The sequence below is a fragment of the Numida meleagris genome, chromosome 1, assembly GCF_002078875.1.
Source record: "Numida meleagris isolate 19003 breed g44 Domestic line chromosome 1, NumMel1.0, whole genome shotgun sequence".
NCBI classification, from domain to species: domain Eukaryota; kingdom Metazoa; phylum Chordata; class Aves; order Galliformes; family Numididae; genus Numida; species Numida meleagris.
In genome coordinates, this window is record NC_034409.1 from 138759138 (window position 1) to 138786604 (window position 27467).

At 39.1% G+C, this 27467-nt stretch overlaps 1 protein-coding gene across 1 annotated transcript in view; it reads left to right on the top strand.

The window, feature by feature from the left end:
* The window catches only part of EFNB2 (ephrin B2), a 43791-nt gene that overhangs the window by 2138 nt on the left and 14186 nt on the right, over positions 1–27467 (top strand). Inside the window, exon 2 of the mRNA XM_021415641.1 lies at positions 19600–19883. Coding sequence (XP_021271316.1) covers positions 19600–19883 — 284 coding nt within the window. The remainder of the gene's footprint in view (positions 1–19599; positions 19884–27467) is intronic.

Genomic DNA, 27467 nt, shown 5'->3' on the forward strand with positions numbered 1-27467 from the left:
CCCCATCACTGTTCCTATTGGAGAAAAATTCATTGAAAAACACTGGCAGAAATCAGCAGTAATGAAAACATTGGCTGTGTGACTTCTTTCCAGCGAAGTTTTCTAATCTTTCATTTTTAGAAAAGGGAAACTGACAGGAACACCGTGGACTACCCATTGCTATGTTTTTATTCCCAGTACTGCGTGACAAATGACCACATCATATATACACCAGGTGGGAAGCCTGTTAAGATAACAAAGTTTAGCTCCGGTCTTTGGTCTGCACTTCCATGCTGCGTGCAGCCAGAACCTTTATTTGGCTTGAGGAAAGGAATGGCAGGACACCTGAGAGTAAAGCCAACCGCCCGGCTTAGGGCGAGCTTTACGATGCGATTTGAGCCCTCCCGAGTCGCAGCTGTGGGCCGGGCTGCGCTGCGCGAGTGGGCCCGCTGTGCTCGGGGCGCAGCCCCGCAGGAAGGGGAAGGCTGTGCTTCCCCAGCCCTGTACGCGGTGTTTTCCTACAGAGGTCACTCTTCCAATGCAGAACAGCAGCTGCTCAGGCCTCTGCAGCTCCTCCGTTTCCACCCTGCTTTCCCTCTTTTTTTTTTTTTCTTCCCTTCCAACTTACCTTGGTAGCTTTTATGGCCCACCAGTGAAATGAAAATATCCAAAGCAGCTGAACTCAACCCATCTTACAGAGCCTGGGGATATGATTCCTTTATCACATTTAAGTTGTTTCCATTTGGCTAATTTTAAGCTGCTTGTTTTTTTTTTTTTTCAAAAAAAAAAAGGTTTGAATGTTGTTAATGGTAGATCTAATGATAATATTTAATTACTTTTTCAACTTAAATGCATGCTTAAAAATAGGTTCTGCTGTTGATGTAATTGAGTTTTCTTGAGTGATTCATTGAAGCTTAATCACCACGGTGAAGAAGTACACTATTAAAATTAGTCTTTTCAGTTGCTGGGGCTAGTGATTTATAGGCCACTCTGAGGCCTCTACTTTGAGGAAGCTTACAAATGCATTACTGATATTGCTGCTGGTGAGAGAGCTTCCCTTCTTGGAGCAGGATTTCTTAGTAATTCTTGTCACAATTGTTTGCCCGAAGGATACTGAATAATTTCTCCTTTGACAAGGTTGTCTTCACTCAGAATTCAAGCTGCTTGAGAAATAAGCTGCTGAATGGATCTCAGCATAGCATAATAAGGCTCCTTTCCAGGCTCAAAATAATAACTATCTTTGGTGCTGGTTAATTTATTCAGGGAAGCTATGCATTTAACTCTATTGAAAGCCTCAGCACATAAATCTGCTGAACAGGTAGGCAATTAAATGCTGGGAGAAGTTATTAGTCAGGTTAATATAAAGTAAGAAATAATAAATTTTAGGTTAAGGTGAACATATAAACTGAATTGGTTTTGCACTGAAGTTTAGAGGTTGTAATTTCTAGCAGGTGGCAGGGATTGAGAGCACGCGGTAGCTGTTTGAACACAGACTTCCCTGCCCTGCTCCTCCTGCTTTTCTCCCTTCCCACAGCTCTGCTTTCACTGCCTCAACCCAATCACAGGAGGTGTATTTAAGTGACATACACAAGATAATTATACCTGTGACTTTATAGCTTGGGAGACTAAATGTCATTGTTACAGATGTCTTTGTAGGTGTTGCAGACTTCTCATTTGAACAACAGTAGATTTCATGATATTGAAAGTACAGTGAAAAATACATTCTGTACATTTAACTCCTGTTGATACTTTTTAATTGGGGACTTTCTGCCTCTGCCATTTCTCTGCCAAGATAAACAGTGTGTGTAGATTACCTCTGTTACACCTCCCAGGTGCTGAGTGCTGCCTCTGAAATGTATGATGGAGCATAGCACTGTGGAGTGCATTTCAGTCAAACCTCAGAGAAATTTCATTCAGAACCCATTGTTTCTGTCTCAGTGTTGCTATGCCTTGCGTGCTGTAGGCTGGTGAGCAAAGCAGTTCTCCTTGGTAACATGTGGAAGCTTATGCTCAGAACTGCTGCATTTGACACTGATTAAGTTAGGTTACATAGCTGTTTTTCTGTATCTCTGATAACCAATTATATATGGGATATTTCACAGTCCATCTCTGAATGAATGCTCACATGTCAGAAACCGATAAAATAAACTACAATTGATGACCCTGTTAAATGGTCTGTTCAGTAGCATATAGACTAGACTGCTTCTCATTGTATCTGAAATTCTTATTTTTGTAGGTAAACAAATGCACATTCACTGCCGATTGAATAGCCCCTTGAACTATGCTCTGCAGTCTGCATTTGGGTTAATCTTGTCGGTTTTAATATAGAGAGAAAAAAGGAGAAAGCACCAGGGGTGGAATTGTTAGTGCTTTCACATCCACATTCCTCACATTTTGTCAGGATGATAAACTGTAGGTAATGGACAGTCCTTGTTACACAGGACAAGTGAGCCTGGCGAATCACAAAGAGCTTGCTAAAACGATATCTCACAACATGTTTGGTAGCCTCCTGCTAGACAAGAATTTATTTGGAGTCGAATGTCATGGGAGTGCACTTTCTAACCTCAACAATTGCAGCTTCAAGCTGAAGAAACAGGAGTGGAAGGCTGAAATGATTTAAACACATGCTTCTGAATTGTACCCAAAACATAGCTGTTGACACTTGGCGTGCTAATACAAGCAGTGAGTGGTGGCCTCCAGTCCATTTGATATCTCTGGTGTTTGTAGCCAGGTCTTAAGACCACTGAATTAACAAAATGAATTCAGAACAAACTGGCAGCCTGATTTTTTTTCACTTGGTTATTTTCTCCAGCCTTTCATATGTGCAGTATAATTGCTATATGACTTATAGCAATTATTGTGAAGTATGTTATCTGTAAGCTGTGCTGTATTGTTTCACTTTGTTTAATGAAGTAATTGCCTTCAGAAAGTCAGTGACTAAAAGTCAAGCTAGAATCAGAAAGTTCTGTCTTCCTACACACAAGAACACCTCCTTCCCTCCTTTTTTTCCCTCTCTCCTCCTTCCTGATTTATTGTAAGGAAATCACATTGCTTGAGGTGTGATACTTAGGATTGTCTCAAATTCAGCCGAGGTTCCTGCAGTGGGAAGGCAGTGAGGGCCTGAAGTGATGGCGGTGACATGCTGGTACAGATACTGGCCTTGCAGGCCTGCACAGCAGCCAGCGCTTCTTCGAGGATCTGGTCTGCCCCTGTCGCATAACCTGCAGTACTTGAAACTGCTTGTTGCAAATGAGAAGAAAGTGTTCTTCTGAGGAAAAAAAGTAGTGATTAAAATGTTATTCATGTGAGCCTAATGTCTGCCTGCCTTGGCTGCTGACATAAAGGAACCTGTTTTTCAGGTCATTTATCATACATCTACATGGATTTGCTTGTGAGCTCATTCCTTGTGAGGCATTGTGGAAACTTAAATAGGAATGTTACACTGCTTGAAATATTTTGATTAAAATATGCAGTGCTGTGGAACTATAAACTTTCAAGCAGATCACGGTTCTGGGGGCGGAGGGGGGAAGGGAGTGGCGGGGGAGTGGAGTTTGGGAGAGAGCTGCCTGGAAAGCAGAGGAAGGGAGGATGGCAAAGGGACGGTGTCAGAAGAGCTTGGAAAAACTCCTGTGGCTTCATTGTCTCCTTAAAGCTGGGGAACACAAAGACAAACGCAGCTCAGCCTTTCTCCCATGATGGAAAATGTAAACCGTTGACACAGCTCCCATGTTTAACTTGTTTAATTCTCATTTTAAATTCAGCACTATACCGGCCGTGTGAACTCTGAAGATTTCTTTAGTGTAATCCATTTTGTAGTTCCGAATCAAAAACAAAGTGAAAAGGTCTGACACAATTTGCTTTTATTTTTAGGCAAATCAACCCTGGTCATAGTTAATAAGGGGATTACAACCCAGACTAGGTCTTTACAGATGTAATGTAAATCAAGGGCAGAGTATAAAGAAACTGATCCCTTTTGATTGAAGTATGGTAAAAAGGCATAGAGAAACTAGCAGCAGTAATCTGATTGTATGGCAATAAAACCACCATTTTCTGTCTTTCAGATAAAAATAATGTGGTAAATCCATGCAGTTCATAAGATGCAAAGGCAGATAAAGGGTGATGCCATGGCAACATATAGATTAGCTTGATGTTAGAAATGACACGTCTCTGAAAGGGGTGCTGGAGACTAAGGGCCTCGCTCGGTGCTGCGGGGCATTATGTGAGAGCCGCACAGAACTTGGGAGCGGGATTAGGAGGTATGAAAGCCCTACTTGTGACTCGGGCTGGGTAAAGCAGTGAAGAAAAGCTGCTCAGTTCTTGCTCATTGGTGATGTATAATATAGTAAAGATGGATTTCGTTTTGCTGCTCCATCTGGAGAGGGGGCCAGTTGAAGCTGCAATCTGTGGTGGTGAGGCCCTAAAGGCCTTCCTCTTCGAGGCCTGGCCCAGAAACAGCCATGCGTCTCCTTTCGTTCACAGGGACAGGTGGGGTTGGGGTTATCTGCCAGGAAAACAGAGGCCTTGTGATTTTGGCTGTGTTTTGGGCTGTGGTCTCAATCCCACACTCCGTGGGAGCAGCACAAACATGCTGTGTTGTCCTTGCCTCAGCCAGGTGATATGAAGGCATTTCTTGTGCAAAAATAGAAAAGTAGTAGGGAAAATAGAAACCAAAGCCAAAATCAGCATTCTTTCCTATTTATCACGAAAGCTTGCAGATAACCGAATTGATTGGCTTAGTCTCTAGGTGGTGGTTACTCGTGAAAGGCTGCCTGAAATCTAGAAATAAACCGAGATAAGCATCTCTCTCTCTCTCTCTCTCTTCCCTGCCTCCCCCCCCATCCCCAGTCATTGGGATGAGTTTGCTGTCAGCCTCTTGGTTCAGCCTGCAGAATATAGCCATTGCTTTGTCATTTATTTTAAGCGATCTGCAGCTGCAAAGGTAGTAAAATACCTCTCCTAGTGCAGCTGCTTGTGTGGTTTTTTTTCTTGCCTTTTCTCATAAAGAGCCTTCCAAGTAGTTAAGTCTTGCTTTTCTACCCAAATAACAACCATAAACACCCAGAACTTCAAGTCAACATTACATTGCAAATCGGGGTTACCGTTCGAAAGAGAAATATTTACTTTATTGCCTGCTCATTTGTCTACTGAAGGGAAAAAGAAAGTACTCTGCATTTGTTAGGCAGTCTAGACATAAGGGAAAAAAAGCACCAAGCCTACAATAACAGTTGTGTCTTTCTTTAGTGGGAATGAGCCTCGGATGAGCTCGGCGAAATGGGATTCATGCTGATTGTTTGGCAGTGGCTTGGACACTTTTAAAGTTTTTTTCTTTTCATATTTTTTTTTTATAAAGATGTTAATTACATGCTTGAATTTATCATTCGTATCCTACCCCATAGTAAGCTGGAATGCTTCACAATTCTGCCCGGAAAGGGAACTCCAGAATCCAAACTGTCAAGCTGCTGATGTCGGTGTGATTTAGCAAACGAAAAATAAACAAGTGCATATAGGGAGTCGAACGGATTGGCATAAGTCTGAAGTACTCAGATATGTTTCCTCTTTTGCAGCTTAACCTTCAGAAATCTGTATCAAAAGATCCAATTCATTTGCTGAAATTCTCCAAAGCACAGGGGCACCCTCATCTAATTTACAGGCCGGTCACATCCAAGCACCTTGCATTCTGCATTTGACAATGATTGCTAATGGGCCATTCAACTAAAGTATTTGCTTGTTAACAGGGAACAGAGCATGATAAATGTCCAGCAAGCTTGCGGCCTCCTTCAGCTTTTCAAATGCAGACTGGTGCATATTTATGGCAGGCAAATGACAAAGGGAGAAGCTGAATTACTCTGGCCTTATGCTTTCTGTTAGAACAAGGGTTAAAGTAATTAAAGAAATAATGCAAAAACCGATGTCCTTTGTTTGCCAACCATTATCCAACATTTAGCTTTCGAACCTGCCTGTCATGTCACATTTCAGAAATGTGCGAGATAAGACTCAGTCCGTTTTGCAAGGCACAGAAAGGAATAGGTAATTTTTTGTGGAGGGCCTCCTGTGCTGGGGGTGCCAGAGCTGTGTCCCCTCACATAAAACCATCTGCAGGTTCCGCTTTCCTGAACTAGTTTGCACTATTCTATTGCATGTTAATTCAAAGATGCACTTAAAACACGGAGGTTTTGCAATTTGCACTTCGTTTCCCAAATTGAGGGGGTAAAAAAGCATTGAGGCTGTAAGAAAACAAGCACATTTGCACTCAGTCTGTTTATGAACGCCAAGTATGAAAACCAAATGGCAGAACAAAAAACAATTTTGCCGTTGCACCTCTGCCCTCAAGGACAGCTAGATCTTCAAAACTGAACTGGTAAAATGCACATAGAAATTCCTTAAAATAATAATGTCTGCAGTGTCAGTCTGAATTAGTTGATGGTTTTGTTATTTTTGTTGTTATAAATACATGTTCAGGGCTAGCCAGATATTCAAAAATCTTCAAGCAGTCTTAAATACAGGATAACAATAGATAATTTTAAATTCCATATTTGAATATGTCTCTAAGTATTTTGTATTTTCGGTTTAAAGCTGCTAAGCATGTTTAAGGCTTCTGCCTCGCTCCTGTTGAACTCCATGAAAATATCTCCAGTGACTTCAGTATTGCATTAGCCTTCAAGGGCTCTACAGTATAATTTTTGGGGCTTTTTAAAATTATTATCATTATTATAGGAAAAAAAATAATTTTCATGCATTGAACAAAATGTATAGTTTTCCTTGAGGAAGAGAACATCCAAGTTCCTTTTTTTCTGCCAGCCCTGATGCAGAGAACTTTACTTTGATGTGATTATATACATTGTCAAATACAGCAAATAAGGGCAGGACCTCTATCTTTTTTGGCAATCCTGGCCAGCCAACACCCACTGTTTATTGCGGTATCAGCATGATAATTATAATGCAGCTGATTTAAACTTTGATGTAATAGTCTGTGCTTTCTTCTGGTATTAAACACAGGTCCCAAGCCAAAAAAGATAAAGGCTGGTAGAGGATTATGTTGCTAGGTGAATCATTCCTGATGCAGAGCATGTACATAAGTTTCTTCTTTTTTTCCTATAGTGTTCTCTTAAAATGTCTCAATTATTGGCTAAAATAGAATTTCCAAAACTCTCTTTAGTAGCATTTGGAACTGTGTACACTTCAAAGAATAACCAAGTTTTACGTGTCAACAAAAATGGGAAATTATATGGCTTACCTTGCACGGGAGGATAGGTTAGATACTGGAATGATATGTTAGTCTGAAAAATCTGCGGTGTTGTAAATTACTTCTCACTATTTTGTTAGCGTTTGTTTGAGTAGTGTATTTACTTAGGTACCCAAACCAAAAACAGTGGTGGGAAAAGTGAACAATGCTCTATAAAGGGAAGTACATGTTAAAGCTAATAAGAGGGATTTAAAATTTATTATTAGTTAAAGCCTAGTTGCAATTGAAATCTATTTTATTTTGAATTGGGAGATCTGCCAGACACCAGGCTGTCAGAGCTAAGAAGACTCAAATCAAGTCCAGGCCTATTTCTGCAGCAAACGGGAATCCTGGCTTCTTGCCTGTGGATTCATTCAGGAAGGCCCATCTGGCTTTTGATGTTCTGCAAGTTTGAAGCAGTTTGTTTAAGGAACCTATGCAGCGAGTGCTGGTGAAAGCACACATAACTGCAGTTCTTACTCTTCAAGTGGTGCATCGTTTTGCATTTTCATTTTTACTGGTGGTTGCCATCTGCTTACCTGCTGCCTGAGCAGTGGTTGGTTTCTATACCTGGTGGGATGAAAGTGCAGATTTGGAGTGAGGCACATCTTGACTTCTTTTGAGGTTTTACAGTCTCATAGCATTCACTGTTCACGTTAAGTTGCTTTTGTTATGTTTAGTTAATTTCAGTTTAGTTCAGAAGCAGTCTAGTTTAGTTCAATCACTGCACAACGCTCGGCCTTCAGTTTTTTCGATTCTTTTTTTTTTTTTAACCAAGATGGTTCCAAGCTGTATGGATTAGCTGAACAGATCACACTGGGAGACAAAACTCCTGGTCTGCATGATAAATACTATAAGTTATGTGATTTTGGTGGTAATCATTGATCCTTCTATTTTTTTTATCAGACAACGTTCACATAGTTTTTGGAGAGAAACAAAAGCCACATCTTACAAATTTATTGCTCATTGTAACTTTCTCAGTGCGTGACAGCAAGGTGAACAAGATTGAGCTGTGCTCCTGGAGCCTGACTCAGAAAACTGTCCTCATTCAGAAGAGCTCATGTTGAGCATGTGCTGAATGCTGAATATTTTTGCTGAAGCGGGACGAATTTAAGCATGAGCTGTCTTGAACCAAAGCCAGTGTGAAAAGGTTTTTTGGGGTTGAACAAATACACATCTCTCTGAAGCTTCATTACATTTCTTTCTATCAGAAAGTGATGTCAGAAGCTACAGCTCTGTCTGCACTTGGAATGACTCTTAATTTCCATGTAGCTTGCCAGCTGTCAGGGCAGTCGTGCTGGTGGTGATCCTTCTTGCTGGCTGTGACAGCTCGGGCAGGTCCGTCTCTGCACTGGTAGCTCTGCCAGTACCAAGTTTTCTGTCCTTTTTGCTTGCAATTCTGTGTGATGCCAGTGCATTTCTACAGACAACTGTTTGCTGTGAGCAACTCTTCTGGTCCCCAGAGCAGCACAGGTTACCCCCGAAGGATAATCCAGTTGGTTACTAAGTGGCTATGCTGAGCCTCCTTGTGCTAGAGGCTGAGCCTTGCCAGACCGCAGGGCAGTGAGCGAATCCAGATAGAGTGGCTGGGGCACCTGCAGTTTCCAAGCTGGGTAGGGATGTCCAATCTAGTGATGACTGCACCTCTGGACCTTTGCAGGAGTGTGTAAACTCTTCTGCAGTCAGTTCACCTTAATTTTAGAGGCTCAGCACTGCAGTGGGCCGAAAGCTGATTTTCAGTAGTTCAGATATTACTGGTGTCTTGGAAGTGGCAGCGGCAAACATACTTCGTTCTGCTTCTGCAAGTCAAACTTCGAAAAAGTTGCTGTTTAACATAGGGTCCCTACACTTGGCTTAATCTTGGGTTTAATGTGAGATGCAGGTGTCTCTTTTTTTTTTTTTTTTTTTTTTGGTCAAGGTCATTTTTTCCCATCTAAACCTGTATTTCTATAATAAATAGGAAAGGGATGCAGTATGGGAGTTAAAGAGGATTGTAGCTGGATTCTGAAAATCTTAGCGTAACAAAGTTTTGCCAAAATGCATTTGTTTTGTCTTATGATGGTGTAGTTGAATTGGAGTAGCTTTTCCTGAATGTTGTGAGTTAACAACTTGTTCCGCTTCCACTGTTTCCTTATGCAGGCAAATGGTATACAGTAATATATTTTTTAACAACTGCAAGCAGCTGAATTTTTTTCTTTGAATTTGAGATATCATCACTGATAATTAATGTCTCATCAAGAAAGAAGACAGTCCCGGCCCTCTTTTATAGACTTTGCTTGAAGCATGTCTTGGAACAAGACTGTACAGGTGTGAACAAATTGTAGGAGGAAGACCAAAAAACCTTGGTTTGTATCCCTGTGTTGTGGCTGACATAAGATTTGTTTCTGTAATAGAAATGGTGGAGAAGAGTGCGGAACAGCACAGCAACAGAACAATCTGTTTTCATTGTTTATTTCTCCCATCCATAGCCTGTGATTTACAGTGCCCTTTTTGAAAAGTGGTTTTTTGGCAAATGCCAGCTGGTCTCTGTTAACTTCCTAACAGCGAAGACTTCTGTAAGAAGCACACATGGTTTGGTTTGACTTTGTGTTCCATGCTAACTACTGCTCTGCATCTTTTCAACAAAGCGCCATGTTTCTTGGGTTTGGCACGCCCTGCCTCTGTGAGCACAAGTAGAGCAGTGGTTTTGTGTTACGCTGAATCCATGGCACAGACTTTTATTTCTTTCAAAAACCCAAACCATTTAAATACCTGATTATCTTTGCTGCGAGTGTAAAGAACTACTTTAATATTCCCAGTAGCGTATTTTGAACAACAATTCTTTAATTAAAACAACATTGGTCTCTTCCTGTATTTCATGGCTAGCAAATGAGAGAAAACACCAGTGTTAATATCAAAGGGAGTCAGTTTTCATTACAGTAATGGTTCAATTGTGCAATGCTGTAGGCAGTGAAATTTAATATTATTGTGACTTGTATTGTAATTGTAGAATGACAGAGGAAAATGGATTAAGTTTAAATATAAGCGTACGCAGCAGCACATGGACTTTGTCAAATGGAAGCTGAGGGTGAGGGCAGGACGAGTCCCCCTCTGGCTCTGTCATAATGAATTAGTATTTTGTAAATAACTGGCCACTAGACTATAGATTTATTACCTTTTGTAGATATATATGGACACACACAGACACACATGAATTCTGCACTGACTGTAATTGCAGTGTGGAGTTGCAGAACGGGTTTATGCCTGTAGGCTTGCAGGGTATTTGAATGTCTAGGCTTCTTGTCTTCACCTTTCATGAAAATATCCTTGCCTGCCAGTTTGTGAAGTTTTCTTCTGAAGGAGACACCCATCCTTTCAGTTAAGAGATTGCTAACACATGAATGGCCTCGGACTAGAAAGCCCTTTGTCATTCTTTTCTTCCTGTGGAATAAAACCAAATTCAAGTTGCAGATGATCTGTGCTTTAGAAAATTGTGACAGAAAGACAACTAGTGTTAATGAGCAGCATAGCTTTCTTTCTCCATTGCCTATGTACATGCAGATTAAAATGGAAAATGGTCATTTAAACCACCCCTTACCGATCTCTTCCATGGAAAATTTGGGACAATGAAAGCTAGATGTTTTCATTCGTTAACAGTTCAGATTAAGTGGAAGATGTCCCCAGAGCAGTGCCTGATAATCTCTTACTGTATAAACCCTGTGCCCTGTCATCTTAACCTATTTCTTAACAGTGTTTCATAAAAGTATGCATATGTTGAAACCTGTTCTAATGTTAAAGTGCAAAAGGGGGCAGTAAAGTGCTATCCAAAAAATGTTTATATTTTAAAGGGTGTTTTTTTGTGATAAAAGTTGTATTTCTCAATGGGTTTATAATCTTCTGTATCTAAAATAATGATCATATGAATATTTTCTATTTTAAAGGTTGCAAATATAGCAAAAGTGTGTCTTTAAGCGTTGTGGGAACCGTGCTTGGACGGTATGTGTCCATGTTCTGTCCTATAACCTAATCCAGAAACATGCTACATATTTGGAAGGAATTGAAGGCAGAAGGCTGCGCTCAGATATATTTAGGGCATAGCTGTATGAAGCATTTCTGAAAGAATTCCAACATTGCTAATCATGTCTAGTTCTCATTTTGTGTATTACCAGTGCTGCCTTTCTGGAAAAAAAAAACAAAAAAGAGTGCTGAGGCTAGGGGTTTCTGCTTGAAGTACTGAAGTGTGTAGTGGTGGCATGGGTCAAGAGTTGGGCTCTCATCCAGACCCACATGCATCATTTGTCAAGAGGTAACTAGAAAGAGCAACTAATTACAATGCACCTACTGAGTGTTTTCTCTTTCAGAAATTCCTCAGAATAAGCCATTTATACAGATTGGCTTCTGCTCTCCAGTGCAGCCACTTGCAGTTTTTAAACTCTACGTTGAAAGCACGTTTCTGCTGAACTGCAGTAAAAGAGAGAGTGTGTTTGTGTCTGCATGCTTGTGCGTGAGAGATAGCAGGCAACAATTTGAGGAGTAATTCCATCTTTGTTGAAGTTAAATAAGTCCAGCACTGTTGTGATGGTTCATATTTTTGTAAATGCCGATGAAATTATATTATGATACGCTTAAAAGTTAAATGTTGGTCTTACCCATCCTTTTTTTTTTTTTTTTCTTAATTAGGAGACTGTTCTGAAGCACATTAGGGTTCTTTGGTGATAACCAGCACTGATTTAGTAAGTAGATCACAATTCTGTAGTGCTGTATGTGCTTCTAGCAAAGCAGTAACTGCTTTATGCGCAGTAATACAAAAAGTTAATTGGTAATAATAGTGCTTTATGTGGAGATCATGTAGAAAAGCTAAATATAAAACCTAATAAAATCCTTTGCCATCATTGGTAAAATATCGAATTGTATAATTTTTCAGTGTTTCAAGCCTTATCTATGCAGTAAGTATACACTCCCTTGTGCAAAAAGCCCAGATCTTGCTTCCCATTGATATATGCTGACTGTTCTGGAGGAAAAAAAAACAGAATCAAAAAAATAACCAGATAGATGTTTGTTCTCAGAGAAGTTTTTAAGGCAGAGGAAAATGTGCTTTCCTTTTACAGGAGGAAAACTGCACATTCGTTTAACACCCTGGATTTATATTGAGGGATGAAAGGTAAAGCACAGGTTGATCTGAAGACTTTAATTAAATAACTAGGTGATTTTTTAAATTTTTATTTTATTTTTTGCTTTGTTCTGTGCGTGACAGCCAAACAGCAAGGGAAAGGGCGGTTTTCCAGCACAGGTAGCCCATCTCTCTGGGCAGCAGGAACTCCGCTATACAGCAAGACCCTAATGGAAGAGTCTCCAAAAAGATGTATCTCGTGCCAGGTTGCAAGTGACCTTCCATCTACACAGAAAAATAAAGGATTAGTTATGGTTATCACCAGAAATGTCAAAGCTGCAGGTATTGGACTCTCTCAAGTGCAAGTCTGCTTTAGACTTTTGACTCTCTTAAACTGAGTGGAGAGTAGAAGTGAGCATGTATACATCTACAGCAGCAATAGTCACAGGATTTATTTGGTGAGGGAAACTCATGACACATCTTTCAAGGAGGCATTTCCCAATGTGTCTGAAGAGTCATCGTGTCCGTGGGTGTCCCACTATACACTGCAAGCTCTGTGCCTTAAGGACTGTGATGTGATGGTACAATTTCACTGTCAAATCCTGCAGATCCATGCAAAAAAATGTCTTATTTGGAGAAAAGTGTATGCACTCTCAGCAAATTCTTATTTTATGCCTATAAAAAATTCTTTGTTGCATTTTGAATGCTTTTCTGTGGTATTTTACAAAGGGTAGCACAATGAATCGCTAAATGAAACAGCCAGAATTTCATATGTGCTCTTTGTTCTCAGTCCACTTAAAATTTTGAGAAAAATTTTGTGCAGGTAACTAAGCATTCATTTGTAAGTGTGTTACATGCGCATGCCCTAGTGAAGTCAATGGATGTTTTGCAGCTGACTTAAACAGGAGTTCAGGAAGAGGCACAGAGTGTGGCATCCATTTGTGTGGCTACTTGAGACACAAAATGGTGGCACTTCTTTTTACCATTTTGTCTCCAGGGTGGTGATGAAAACAAACCCTTCACTGTTCCCTCTTTCAGGGCATTGCAAGCCTTTTTCCCAGCAGATGGAAAGAAGATGGGCTACTGGGGAGGTGAAAAAAGATGGGCTACTGGGGGATGAAAAAAGGGGGAAGGACAAAAAGGTGTATCACAAAAACCAGACTGGAGCTGAGTTGCAGTTTCTGCGAACTGTTTCAGTGTATTTGTGGGCTTTCTGCAGGTGTTAACTGCAGAAGCCACTGAGCCCCCTATAGAGACTCTTCCATTCCAGTGGAAATGAGAAACACAAGAGCTGTGGCTTTGGAAACCTGTGCTACTGTATTTCATAACTTGGCTTTGTGTAATGTGGTGCTTACCATTAAAGATTCTAAGGGAAGTGAATATATTTGTTTATTTATTTCTTTGAATTCTATTCAGTTTCCATTCTGCAATTCCTATTAATGCAAGTAACCATTGGTTACATTAGTAGTTTCATTAACTGCCTGGAAAAATGTTACATATAAATAAAGGTTAGCAGATTAAACTTCTTAAATATTTTTGAAATTCAAAAACATAGCTATTTAACATATTCTGTAAAAGCCTTTTTATAGTATTAAAATAATTTAATAATACTGCACTGGCAAAGAAAAGCAGTTTCCAAAACTCGCTTAAAAGAATGTTAATAATATTAGATGCTGTGTCTCCTCTTGTGTTTTCAAAGTTTCATTTGTTAGTCGCTGTATAAAGCCAGTTCTGTCATTTTACTGTGTTAAAACTATGGTAATTTTTCTTGCAGAGGGTTTGTGTAAGAGTAGTGCCTTTCTTTTAACCAAGTTCCTTACTCATTTTGAGACAAAGACTCCACATTAATCTTTTTTGATGAAGCCTGTTTTTCTGTCTGTTCCATAGCAGTTACTGATCCTGTTTTCATTGAATTCTTGTTTGCTTAATCCATTTAAACTGGCATGAGATCAGTCCCATACAATCACTGAATATGGAAAAAAAGCATTTGGGGTTTATAGCTGGGTGTATACCTTATATCCACATGGCGTATCTTTGTATGTAATATTGAATATGACAGAAACTAATATGAAAGCTCTGTAAGAAGCAAAAGACTCTATAAAATGAGAACTTTGGTCTGTTTTTGGATTTTTTTCAGTTCAAAGTCTTCAGGAATCAGTACACAGATTTTCAGCTCATTCAGCAAGCTGTGGTTAGGCACTGCTACTTCATTGGAATTACTAGGACCCTTTCCTAGAACTTTTATGTGCTTTGCAGCAAGCTCTGTTACGACTTTCACTTTGCTTAATTTTTTTGCTGTAGACAAAATGATGTTCAAGATGTTATTTTTTTTCTCAAAAACCAGATGATGAGTACATAAACTATTTAATCACCGTTCTTTTTAAACAGTAAAGACTAGTATGCGGCATGCTATTCTGTATTCCACTTGCACTTCTACAAGTAACGGACTAACACACTGTGCTATTAATGTTCATGACATTTCCTTAATAAAACTTTTCAGTCAATAACTTTATGGTCAGGCTGGTAGTTAAACTTCATAAAGTTAAGTGGGTAGGATTCCCCAACAGAAGGTTTCAGGCTGTATTTTAAGAAGCATCTTGATCGTTCACATTTCTAGGGTTGTTTTTGTTGCATTAATTTAAAACTAACCGCCTACACTGATTAGTTCAGGTAAGGTATTTAAGCACAGAATTTTGGCTCTGTTTCCCCAGTTAAATATACGAGACTCTCAACAAGTAGTAACATGTTCTCTGAAACTGCATTTATTTTATAATTACTAGGGTATAGTTAAAGATAAGTGTCTTGCATGTGTATATATATATGTAGTTTTACAAGTTGTGAAGAGCATGCCAACACATTTTTTACATCCAGAGTTGATTAACGAAATCTTTCTAAAATTTATCTATTTAAAAAAATCTGTTGATACTTTTACAGTTTTGGAAATGGTTGTGTAGTAAGGAATAGCAGAATATTCTCAGTGAAAAAATCTGTTGGCAGATAAAGCTCTAATTTTATTAAGAATTTACTATTATGAAATTAAGCAGGTTTGAATGGTTATCGTTAAGGGAAATTCCATTAATATTTAGTGTGTGTGAATGTGCTACGTTTCTATACAACAAAAGTGAGGTCCTTAAGAAAGCTCTTTGAAACTGTATTCCTTAATTAAAAAAAAAAATCAAATTTAGATTTTAGTTTTCCAGGACTTTGACCAATTTGGATACATTAATACCAGGAACTGTGGGACCTTAAAAAAAAGCATAGTGCTGAAAATTACTGTAATATTGATGGGAGTGAGGAAGAGGCTGCTCCTTTTTTTTTTTTTTTTCCTGGTTCCTGTGACATGTGATTTTTTGACCTAATAAAAACTTTTTAAAAAAAGCTTTGAGAAGTCTGTATTTTGCTATTATTCACTAAGCTGCATGACTGGCTGGATATGTGTGGGAGGGTTTCACATCCATGGGCTTTGTGCAGATGTCATATGTCACCCACAGTACACCAATTTGGGGCTGCCAGCAAAAATGCCCTCTGTATCCAAAAGTGCCAGACAGAAAGTGGATTAATTTCATCATATGGCATTTTTACTGTACTTCTTGTGCTTTCCTGTGCTTTCTCACAGTAAACGCTATTATTATTAATTGTGGGTAAGATTGTTCAAATGCCCCTGTCATTTTATCTGACTGCTAGAACAAATGAGTCAGGAAACTAGCTTTTTTTTTTTTTTTTCCAAAGTTTCTATTGCAGTACAGGGACCTACACTGGTATGTAACTTTCCCAGTAATGAGAATTCATATTTGAGAAGCAGAAAGTTAGGAAGTTAGCTTTTTACAGAAAGCAATGGCTCTGACACTGTCTCTGCTCCTGACTGCTCAAAGAGCTATGTTAGTATCCTAAGCAACCATGGGTGCAACGCAGCCTCCCTGAGTGTCACCCGCAGGACTCTGGAAACCTCTTGATCCATCCTTAATATATTTCCGTTTGGAAAAAAAATGAATGTTTTTTGAGTCACTGAAGTTGCACGCTCACTTCAGATGTAAACCCAGTTTATTAACTTCATTTTTTACAGATGCAGTCCTACGAGCATAAGTGTTTGTACCGTAGAATGCTTAAGGCTACACCAGCACTTGGAGAAATAAAGATATAGGACAAATTCAGCCTCACTGAAGTTTTTATTAGCCTCTACCAAGGCCAGATATACATTGACCCCTCCCCCCCTTTTTTCTGAGATATAAAGTTGTCAAAAATAGCATCATAAAACAGTAATCTTAATCTTGTTCCTTGTCATTAATTAGTTAAGGAAATGCTTATTATCCAGCAAATAATTTAAGTATTGATGAAAATACAGTTGCAGAAGTACTACACAAACAGGGGTAGCAGTCCTGTGTAGTTATGAGTGGTCACTGAGTTGTTGTGGTCAAACTGAAATGCATGAGGTGAAGCTTTTTTATTCTCTCCATCCATATTTATGCTTTGTTGTTGTAAGGAAGTCAGGAAAGTAAATCGCAAAACTACCTTTTTTGTAAAGGTCACAGTCAAAACTACAAGCTGTCAAAAAAAAATTTCAATATGATCAAGTTCTTAGATTAATCCTTTCATTTTCAGCCTTTTTTCTTTCCTAATCCTATCAGCATTAGATCCTAAAAGTTGAGAAACTGAAATGGAAGCAGCTTTACCGAGTTTAATGCTAAAACTGTACAGACTGCAGGCGCATAGTGAGAGTATTCCCCTGCCATAAAGTCTAACAAGTTCCTGGGTTAAAGCTCTTGTAAAATGTGCTTTACCTGTCTGCTGGGGGTGGTTTTGTCCTTTGCTTTTTATGGGGCAATTCCTGGCTGCTTTACCAAGGCACATGAGTGTGCTTTGTGGCTGGTGGCTGTTTCTGAGAATTGCTCACCTGCTATTCCTGAGCCTGTCCTAGTTGTGCTCAGAATTTTCATGGAGAACATACCTCGCTGCTAGTTGATTATACAAATCTATATATGAAATCCAAAGTTAGCTTTTTTTGTTCTTCAGGGCAGTTTTTAGGTCATTTTATTGAGATTGACAGACAGGTGCATGCTTCTAACCTTAAGAATTTTGCATTTATTAAGCACGTCAATCTAAATTAGTCAATTGAAAAACAAAGTTCCTCCCCTGAAAAACTTTTAACATTTCCATGATAAGAAGAAGAACTGCAGCAGGAGGATTATACGGTGGCTAGCATTTGTCCTGGCACACAGGTGGATAAACAGGGGTAATGTTCATCTCCTGCAGTGTATGTTTGGGCTGTGGTCAGACAAGATGGTAACAGTCAGTTGTCAGTGACCTGGATTAGCCCAGAAATGCTGTTGCTTTGCCTTCACCTGGTCAGAATCGTTCCCAAAGGAGGGGCTGAGTCAGAATCCATGCTACTCTCTGGCAAACATTGCCGGCTGTGGTATTTCTTTCCGCATTTCTGATGTGCCCTTGCAGAGCCAGACACTCCCTCAGTAGCTCCTCACAAGGCTGGCAACTCCAAGGAGGATGTATTTCCACCTTTGCACTTCTGGTACCATGTCAGCTTTACAGACATGGTAATCACTCCATTCCTGTGTCGTGTCTGGGAACTGAAGGAGGCGGTGCAGCTTCGTCCTGTCTCCAGTGTAGTGTACCTCTGTTTGCTTGGCCGTGGCCAAGCCTAGTTTCTGTAGTCTAGAAATTACACTGCACGACACAAAGGAGCGCAGTGATTTATGCATCAACAGTCTCTCTTCTTGCCACAACATTTCATTGTTCTTTTCCCCTAAATCTGTAATTACATGTCTTTGTCCTGCTACTTGCTGCTTCACAACAAATATAATTCTTACACAGGCTTTGTGAGTGAAAATAATCCCACTCAATTAGCACAGATCATAAACTCTCATTGTATGGGAGCAAGCAGTTGCAAATGATGTGTTTGAAATTTGGGGCATTGCATCCTCCTTTTTTTCCTCATTTTGTAAGTTCTCTTCCAGTACTGCTCCTTGCTGGTGGGCTCCTTTAGCAAAGCAAAAGGCTGGGAGTAATCTACGCCTACAGTTTTGTTCCTGAGCCTTAATATTCTAATAAGTTTCCAGGAAGGCTGCCTGTGAATAAGCTAGATTTACTATGTGTGCTGTTTAGCACTAGCTCTTGCAGAAGAGTGTTCATTAGGCAGCAATTGTTTCACTCAGTTTTTCAGGCTGATTCTCCATTAAGGAAGCTCTTTGAAAAAGGCTGGCAGACAGGAGCAAGAGGAAAGAAAGTCAGACTTTTAGGTCTGTGCGTTAGAGGACATTGTATCATTGGCTGTAGTTCTAAAACTGCACTTCCTGGCCTTAATTGGAGCAAAGATATCTTAAGGAGAAAAGAAATGAACAAACAAACCTGCGGTGGCTTTTATTCTTGTAAGAAGGAGGCTCCTCATTTTGTGGATAAGACAATAGTAAAAGTAATTATTTATATTTTTCATTAGTGAAGAAGTAGTGACGTTTGCCTGGTAACTAATACCTTTAGGACAGGATTAAATATCAAGTCTGACCCCAAACAGTAAAGCTTACTGCCAGTCTGTGTGAGAAGGTTCCATGTATACAAAGGCAAAAGCACACCCATGTTTCATTTATGGCACAAGGAAAAAAAAAAAGATAAAAATCATGATGAGTTTACAAAGAAATCACTGTAATGTAGCAATCACGCTATCTTGGAAGAGTGTTTTATTGGAAGCATGTGCTGTCCTTGGCTCGAGTAGATCTCCAGTCCATCCTAGATCTGTAAGAATCATCCTGATGAGTGACTGATGTTCTTTTGTGCTATACCAGTAACATTAATCAACGTTTCAATATGTTAAGTCTGAAAGTCTAAGTTGCTTCCTTTCCCACATGGCTGCTCCAAATGAGCAATCATTCTTGTCATTCTCCCATGTCCAAAATTAGCAAAATATGTGCAGGAATAGTGGAAATGTTACCAATGTGGAAAGACAGGATTGTAGTCTCTCATATATTGCAATGGCTGCTGCAAATGGCCAAATGTGGAAGAAAGTCTGGTGCCTGCCAAAGATACGGAACCTTCTAAAGTTCCCAAAACAGGGAACTTTGGCTATAAAACTCAATCCATCTGTAATTTCCAGGATCTAAATAAACATCTTGTTGATATTAAATTGAGTCAGGCCCAGACTATTAAGATCTGGTTTGTTCACTCTGTCATTTTGGTTTTGGAAGCTGTATATTTGTTCCTTTCTGTCCATTTTAATTGCTACTTTTCTGAATGAGATTTTGTCAAGTGTTTCACATTTTCCCTTTTTTCTTTCCTTTTTTTTTTTTTCTTTTTCTCTTTTTAGATTCCTTCCTGGACAAGGATTGGTACTATATCCACAGATAGGAGACAAACTGGATATTATATGCCCAAAGGTGGACTCTAAAACTGTTGGCCAGTATGAATATTATAAGGTCTACATGGTTGATAAAGACCAAGCAGATAGCTGTGCTATTAGAAAGGACAATACACCTCTACTCAACTGTGCCAAGCCAGATCAAGATGTTAAGTTTACCATCAAATTTCAAGAATTCAGCCCTAATCTCTGGGGCCTGGAATTTCAGAAGAACAAAGATTATTATGTCATATGTAAGTTCAAAATAACAGTTATTCATTCTTTAAAATATCGTTGTTCGTTCCTTTGTATTTTGTCTCATTTCCTATAAGCAAACCAAGAAGACTGTGAATGGGTTTGTATTTTTTTTCCTGAAAATATTTTCTTTGCAGCATGTTTTGATATTATTGCTGATTTTCATAATGCCTCTGTCTCTTTTCCTTGATTTGTGCAAATCAAATCAGACTGTACTTCTGTGCCTGCAAAGAGCTTCTCCTTTTGTGCATAATTTCATGTCCTGTATTCACATTGAAAGACTGTGTGCAGCTAAATTGTGATGTGTTTCCTCACTGCAACTCTGATAATACGCCAAGCTATTGGCCTTTCCCTTGGATGCCTTTTATACCAGATGTAGAGTAGGGTGGCCCAGCCATTGTGAGGTGAGGTATCCCAGAAGAGATGCTTGGCCTTTGTTCCAAGTGGTCTGGGGTTTTATTCTGGAAACAAGTTTTGGCCATGTTGATTGCCAATTTTGTCAGTAAAATTTCCCCAAAAAGTAGGGTCATATCTGCATATGTACCTATTGTTTCCATACAGTAGCTAGGAGTGTTCTTGGGAAAAACCGAGATGCAGCGTGATCTTGAGTTTCCTCTTGTTTCGTTGTCCTAGACTTGTTAAAAGAATGTGTATGACACATGCCTGTTGTCCAACAATTTCAGCTTTGTGAGAGCTTCAAACTGATCAAGGATTTATGCTTTAAAGCTAGTCTGGAATAACCACTAAATTTTGTGAATTAAATTACTTTTGTGATTGCAGGTAACTTTACTGTGTTAACAGTGTAGATCAAGGGACAGTGTAAGTTGAGACTTCAGTAGTATGACAGTTTGCATTAGTTTAGGTTTTGTCATTGTAATACCGTGTGGCCTGCAGATTTAATTTAGTCCTATGAGGACTTCTGCGGTCTTGAGCAATGATCACTAACTAGTTAGTAAGAGTTAGACAAAGTCTGTGCTCCTGAGGCTGGGGCCCCCAGCACAAGAAAGATACGGAGCTGTTGGAGCAAGTCCAGAGGAGAGCCAGAAAGATGATCAGAGGAGTGGAGCACCTCTCTTCTGAGAAAAGGTTGAGGAAGCTGGACTTGGTTAGCTTGGAGAAGAGGAGGCTTCCAGGACATCTCTTTGCAGCCTTCCAGTACTTGAGGAGAACTTAAAAAGCTGGAGGGACACTTCGTACATGTTCTGATAGTGATAGTACAAGGTGGAATGGCTTTAAAGTAGAAGAGGGGAGATTTAATTTAGATGTTAGGTAGAAATTCTTTACTCAGAGGGTGGTGAGGCACTGGAACAGGTTCCCCAGAGAAACTGTGGATGCCCCATCCCTGGAGGTGTTCAAGGCCAGGTTGAGTGGGGACCTGGACGGTCTGATCTGGTGAGAGGCAGTCCTGCACAGGGCAGGGAGGTTGGAGCTGGATGGTTTTTGAGGTCTTTTCCAACCTAAGCCATCCTGCGATTCTTTGCATTGGCTGATCTGCATTTACAGTGAGGTCATCTACTGGTATGTTTTATTTCTCCCATCTCCTTGAAATTGGATTATTCAAAAAGGCTGATAACTATTTTACGTAATGTCTGCCACATTATATATTCCTTAATTTCTTAGTTTAAAATATTGGTAATTTTACCAGTGTGCTAAGTTCTTTAAAAATGGGAATGGAAATACTTTTAATATGAATTAATGATCACTTTCTAGTTAACAGCCATAACAGAACATGCTGTGTCATTGCGTAGAATACAAGTTGTGTATCACAGAAACGAAATAAGAATTTATAGTATTTAATATATGTAGAAATTACATATTTTACTAAATAACAGTTGTGGGAGATATAAAACACCACTTGCTGTTTTTTAAGGTTTGACAAAGCGGTCACTTAACTCAGTTTAATCAGGGGGGCATATAAAAACCTGATCCCACTTACACAGCGTTTAATTTTGTCAAAGTTCCCCCCTGAAATCCAGTGAGATCTACTTGAGTAAGATCAGATGCTGAGGGATAGTTGTCTGAAACTCCACAGAGAATGTGCAGCATAAAAATGACAATTCTCAAATAGTTGGTTTTCATGGTGAAATACGTTACTGAGTTCTGCTTTTTAGAAAATCCACAACAGACCAGCTATAATGGAGCAAATGACGCTGTTATGGTTATTGCTTGAAAACTGTGGGCACAAATGGAACTTTCTGTCACACTGTCAGTTCTGTCTTATCCGTGTCATGGATTTACCCACAGAATTATAAAGTACGACTCATTTTCATTAGTTTTGTGTAATTATTTCATTACAGCAATGAGACATATTAGATGTTGCACTTCCTGAAGGGATAGTGTGGTTGATAGAACTTGCTGAGCCTTCAGTCTAATGCCTCAAAAATCACATTGGCCTTGCGGTAATACTGGACTGCCTTAGGCTGTTACCTTCCTTGCCCAATCTGACATAAACAAATGACTGATTTATCATGTATTGCTAGCATACTAACTCAGCTGAAGCAGGATACCTATACATTTTAATAAGTTGAACAAAAAAGCCATGATAACCTGACCATCCTTAAGCAAAAACTCTCTGGGCTTTTTTTTGTCTTTCATGGGAGAAAACAATGCAGTCAGTGATGTTGTCCTCAGAAACATGAAGAAGGACAGGAGACTAGGCTGTGGCTCAGCAAGGACACTACAGAGACACTAGAGCTAGATAGCATGTTAGTAGTTTGTGTTCAGAAGCTTATGACCTGATACTGCCTTGTCAGACACAAGTTCTGGTAGTCAGGTTGTTTACTGTCATATTTTTAAGTAATACAATGCATCTTAATCATATACGCAAATCGGCCCATAAATCATTTGCGTAAATCTGTATTACCAGACCTGTAAATCACCAGGTGTGCTTAGGCCCCAGTGAGGAGTGTGCCCTGTCTCCCTCCCACTGACTCAGAAACACAAACATTGTTCCTCTTTCTTCTCTTTCCTTTCTGTTTGGGAGTTTTGTTGGTTTTGTTGTTGATGTTTTGAGTCTTTGGAGGTGAGGGGGATTGCTTTGAAGCGAACGCATCAGTGCATTTTATATGCCAGCTTTTGATTTTGAGTTATTCTTGGATCTTGTATTCCCCTGAGTAAGGGGCATCAAACAGCCGGAGATGTCAGTTTACTAAGTCCAGCATTGCTTCAGCACTGGCTCTGGCTGCAGTCTAGTCTACAGGCTGGTCTTGTGCTGCTTATGCAGGCATGCTGCTGTCAGCCCTTAACTTTTCTGCATCGTCATATACCCTTATCATCTTGCCATTATTTGAAACCATGGTATGTTGGCTTTTTTTTTTTTTTAAGGTAATACTGTGTGGTTTGTGGAGCTGTATTAAACTGTAAAATCTCTATTTAGATTAAGGTGTTCGTCATTCTGGGAGCCTTTGAGCAACAAAGCAGAGGAGTTAAAACACAGGATAAAGAAACTTCTTGAACCCTGTGTACCCTTACAGAAATGTGATTCTACATGAATTCTTCAAGCCATAATTTTTATATCCCTTAGATGTATTCATGGTAGATACAGTAGAAGAACTTTTCTACTCCTGTCTTCCGTGGGTCTAAGCATATAAAAGATGTAACTTTTCTCATTCCCCATTTCACATTTTTTTAAAAAAGTAGAAACGATGGTAAGTTTCTGATACTCTTTTTCACATTTAATGGTAACCTAGTCTGAAAATAATTCAATCTAATCAATTTCTTGCAGCAACAGCAGTGCAGTATACTCTTCAATATACAAGTACCAGGATTCAAAGAGTTAATTCTACAAACTGTAATACTTAGAAAGATGGTACTGAATGGTATTGTTTAAGGGAATAAGATGTAACAGGATGTCCTTGGTTTTCTCTTCTTTACCATCATCAGTTTTTGGTTCCTGGGGAACTAGTAGATTCATTTTCCAATAGCTACCTGATTTCTTTTCAGCAGAATGTCAAATGTCCTTGAGATCATGGATATACTAATGTTAGATTATCCTAAAATATTCAACTATTTAGCCAATTTATCATAAGTCTCTAAGGAAATCCTTAATCAAATGCATGAAGATACACCATGCCCAACAACATAAGTACCTGTGCAAAGGGCAAAGTTAAGTGGAACAAGGGTACGTAGATTTGAAATTCTAATGTTTGCATCAAAAAGTCCTTTTATGTCTTTGCATGCTTTAGGAATGAATTACAATTTTTTGCTGTGTGGATTGCTCAGAACGAATGGGGACTTCCTTGATTGTAGGAGATGGATCTTCAAGTGTTTGGGTTATTGTGTAATTGCTTTGGTACTACTCTCAGCTGCAGCATTTCTTGTATGGGAAGAAGTGGTAGAGCAGTACAGGCATATGCACTATGCCAATGATGTTTCATTATGGTGAATGGGAATTGTCCTGAACCCTGCTGACAAGCTTGGCCTTTAGTCACAGGGCATGGGGAGAGCTGCAGTACGCTGAGTTTGCACTGATGGAGCGCCTGAGGAAAGCCTTCAAGAAGCTGCATAGCCTTAGGGAAAGGAAGCTGTGCTGCCACTTGCCTTCAGACTACTGTCACGCTTCTGAGATAGTTTGGCCAAGCAAGCCCATCCTCTTCTCACTTCATCTCTTCTTCTGTATAAAATGAGAGTTATATGCCAGCACCATCAGTGTAAAAAAAATAATATATCGCTTAAAATGAAATTTTACCTGCTCGAAATTTGTTTGCTGAAATTGTGGGTTTTTTGGTCAGTGAATAATACTTGGGATTTAAGGTGGGGCTGCAGAATGGTCCTGCAAAAGGTTTCTCTAAAGTGCTTGCTCTGCCTGCAACCTCATTAGCCAGGCTTGCTGAGCTAATGATGTTCATTGGCTTTGACACTGGCAAAATGTGATATACAGCTTTCCTTAAATGTTTTTTGTCGATTTTTTTCAAGTGACCCACATACATAAATGGCCTCTGGCTTAAATTAAAAACTATATGTATTCAACCTCTGACTGATTTAAAGGGTTATACTGGCTAGCAGAGCTTTGTTTTGGATAAATTCTTGTAATAGTCTGGTGGCTTTTAAAATGGAAACAGTTGTTCTGAAACTTTAGCATTAGCTGGGTTTAAAAAATTCACAAAGCTTTTATGTTTTCACTTTGTCATTCTGTTACAATTAAAGGGCAATAACTGTCTGAGGAAGAACACATTAAAGGACAATATAGATTGCACCCTGAAATACAGCCCAGTTGGGAAGAATAAATGTCTTTGCGTGGCCAAATAGATTTACATTAAAATGCTATTTTAGTATTCTGACCAAACACTAGCTAATCTGCCTGGCTGGACATTCTGACACCTCTTTGAGATAGGATTCGGTCTTCATTCCCCTGCAAACACCCAGAGAGCTACCCTACAGAAAACAGTAGATTTTCCTTTGTTTTGAGGTTAATTCTCAACTAGCCAAAACCGGGACAAAAACAGTATCAAAATTTCAATTCCGTTTCTTTTGCAACACAGACGTCATTTTAAAAAAGACTTCACAGTTCAGCAACCTAATGTTATTTATTTTTTGGTCGGACTGGTAGTATTAAGGAAAGGCTACGTGATAATAGTCACCCTGATTCCAGCTGCTCAAAGATCCATTTTTTCTTTCCTTTTTCTTCCTCCTCCTTCAGCAAATTAGATAAACGATTTCTTCTTAGTGTAAAATGATATCCAGAGGTCAGTCGCTGACTTTGCTGAGAGTCTTTTAAGGGATATATCAGCAATGCCACTTAGCTCTTGTTGAATTAAATATAAATACAGCTCATACAAATAATATTATTGGAGAAGAAAGTCAGTGTCTGTGCAGCTTCAGATTTCTAACAGTGTCTAAGACATACAGGATTAATGGAATCATGGCCCTTTGGGGTTTTGTCCCAGACCACACAGGTCTTCTTGTAAGAGAATGAGGCAATTTTAGATTGATGGACTTTGTTCATATTTAGTGCCATTACCTAGGCAATACCGGCCGTTTATCTCCTTTAAAGTAGACAGAGATAGTTGAGCAGAAAATCTGTTATTATTTCTCTATTCCTTAGGGAAGGAAATGAAAGATAGGAATGCTCAGTTTGTTAATTGATGGTATGTGGTGAAAAAATACATTTATCCTTCCTCCACATCCCCCAGGTATTCTGAACAGATATGGAATCAGATGAAAATGAAGAATAATTATTTGTGAGGAAGATAGAATTATTCAGGAAATACTCAGGAATTAAACAGGATTTAAAATTTCATAGGAGGCTGTTTAATATTTTTAGACACTTCGCTGATTTTATTAGTTACTTATAAACAATTTATACATACTGAAAATACAGGACATTAACAAAGAAAAGCACAATATTCTCACTTAAAAGTCTTTATAGATATATATATATAGTACACATATCAAGTACTTTGCAAAAAAACAACTTAAGCCCTGATCTTCCAACAGTTGAATATATCCTTACATTTACATATATATCTTTGATAGAACTATGTGCAGAAGAGGGTTGGGATGAGCATGTAGTTCACATGCTTTATACGCAAACTATAAGTAACTGTTTAAATAGTGGGGATGTATACAGGGAAAACAGACAATACTGTGAGGAAAGTACTCTGAACTGAAGCTGAGAAATACACCGGCATATTGAAACTCATTTAATTTTCATTTAACATAAGTTAGGTGATGAGCATGTATCGGTCAAAGTGGGATGATCGGTCTTTCTTGTATGCTGTTGCTTATAATATATCTATGTTACAGTATTTGAATTCCTGAAATAGAAGACCAAGAACTGCGTAAGCATTTATTAAGGCTTTAATGAAACTGATTTTAAATACTCGAAATCATTTTCCTCTTTGAAGTCTTTACATAGTTGAACTGATGGGAAATGAATGTATTTTTGTCTGAGAACTGCATTAGCCAAAGCACAGGATTGAAATGGCTGAAAACAGGGTTAAATGTCAGTTTATATTTTCTTTCCTGATTTTAGTCAGTCCTGGAAAATCTGGAGGAAGAATATTTTATTTTCTGATAAGTCTAACTATAAGACTGAGCCCTAATGGGCAATCTTCCAGTTGCTTTTTTTCAATCTCAAAGAAATTGTGCAAATGTTTTTGTGAGTAAAACCAGGATTAAGATTAAGGTTGTCTTAGTTCTTGGAGAACAGTCCCTACTAAGCTGATAAGCCTGGTTTTAAAAGCATGTTCAGGCCTTTGTTAGCAGAATTTGTTGATTAGATGACAGAAAAAATAACTAAACTGCAACAGCAGACTTGTCTTTATGTTCACCGAGCTTCTGTGAGAGAAACAACGGAGACTGAGAAGGAATTGTTTTTCAAGTATTACATGTTAGCACGTAAATGCATTAGACTGCTGCAGTGCAGTTGTTCACAGAATCACAGAATGGCTGAGTTTGAATGGCAACTCCCCGAGCAGGATCAGCTACAGCAGGCTGTCCAGGATCACATGCAATGATGAAGACGCTGGAGCCTGCCAGGACAACCAGCTTGAGTGCTCAGTCACACTCACAGTAAAAAAAGTTTTCTTAAGTTTAAACAGCATTCCCTGTATTTCAGTTTGTGCCCATTGTCTCTTTTCCTG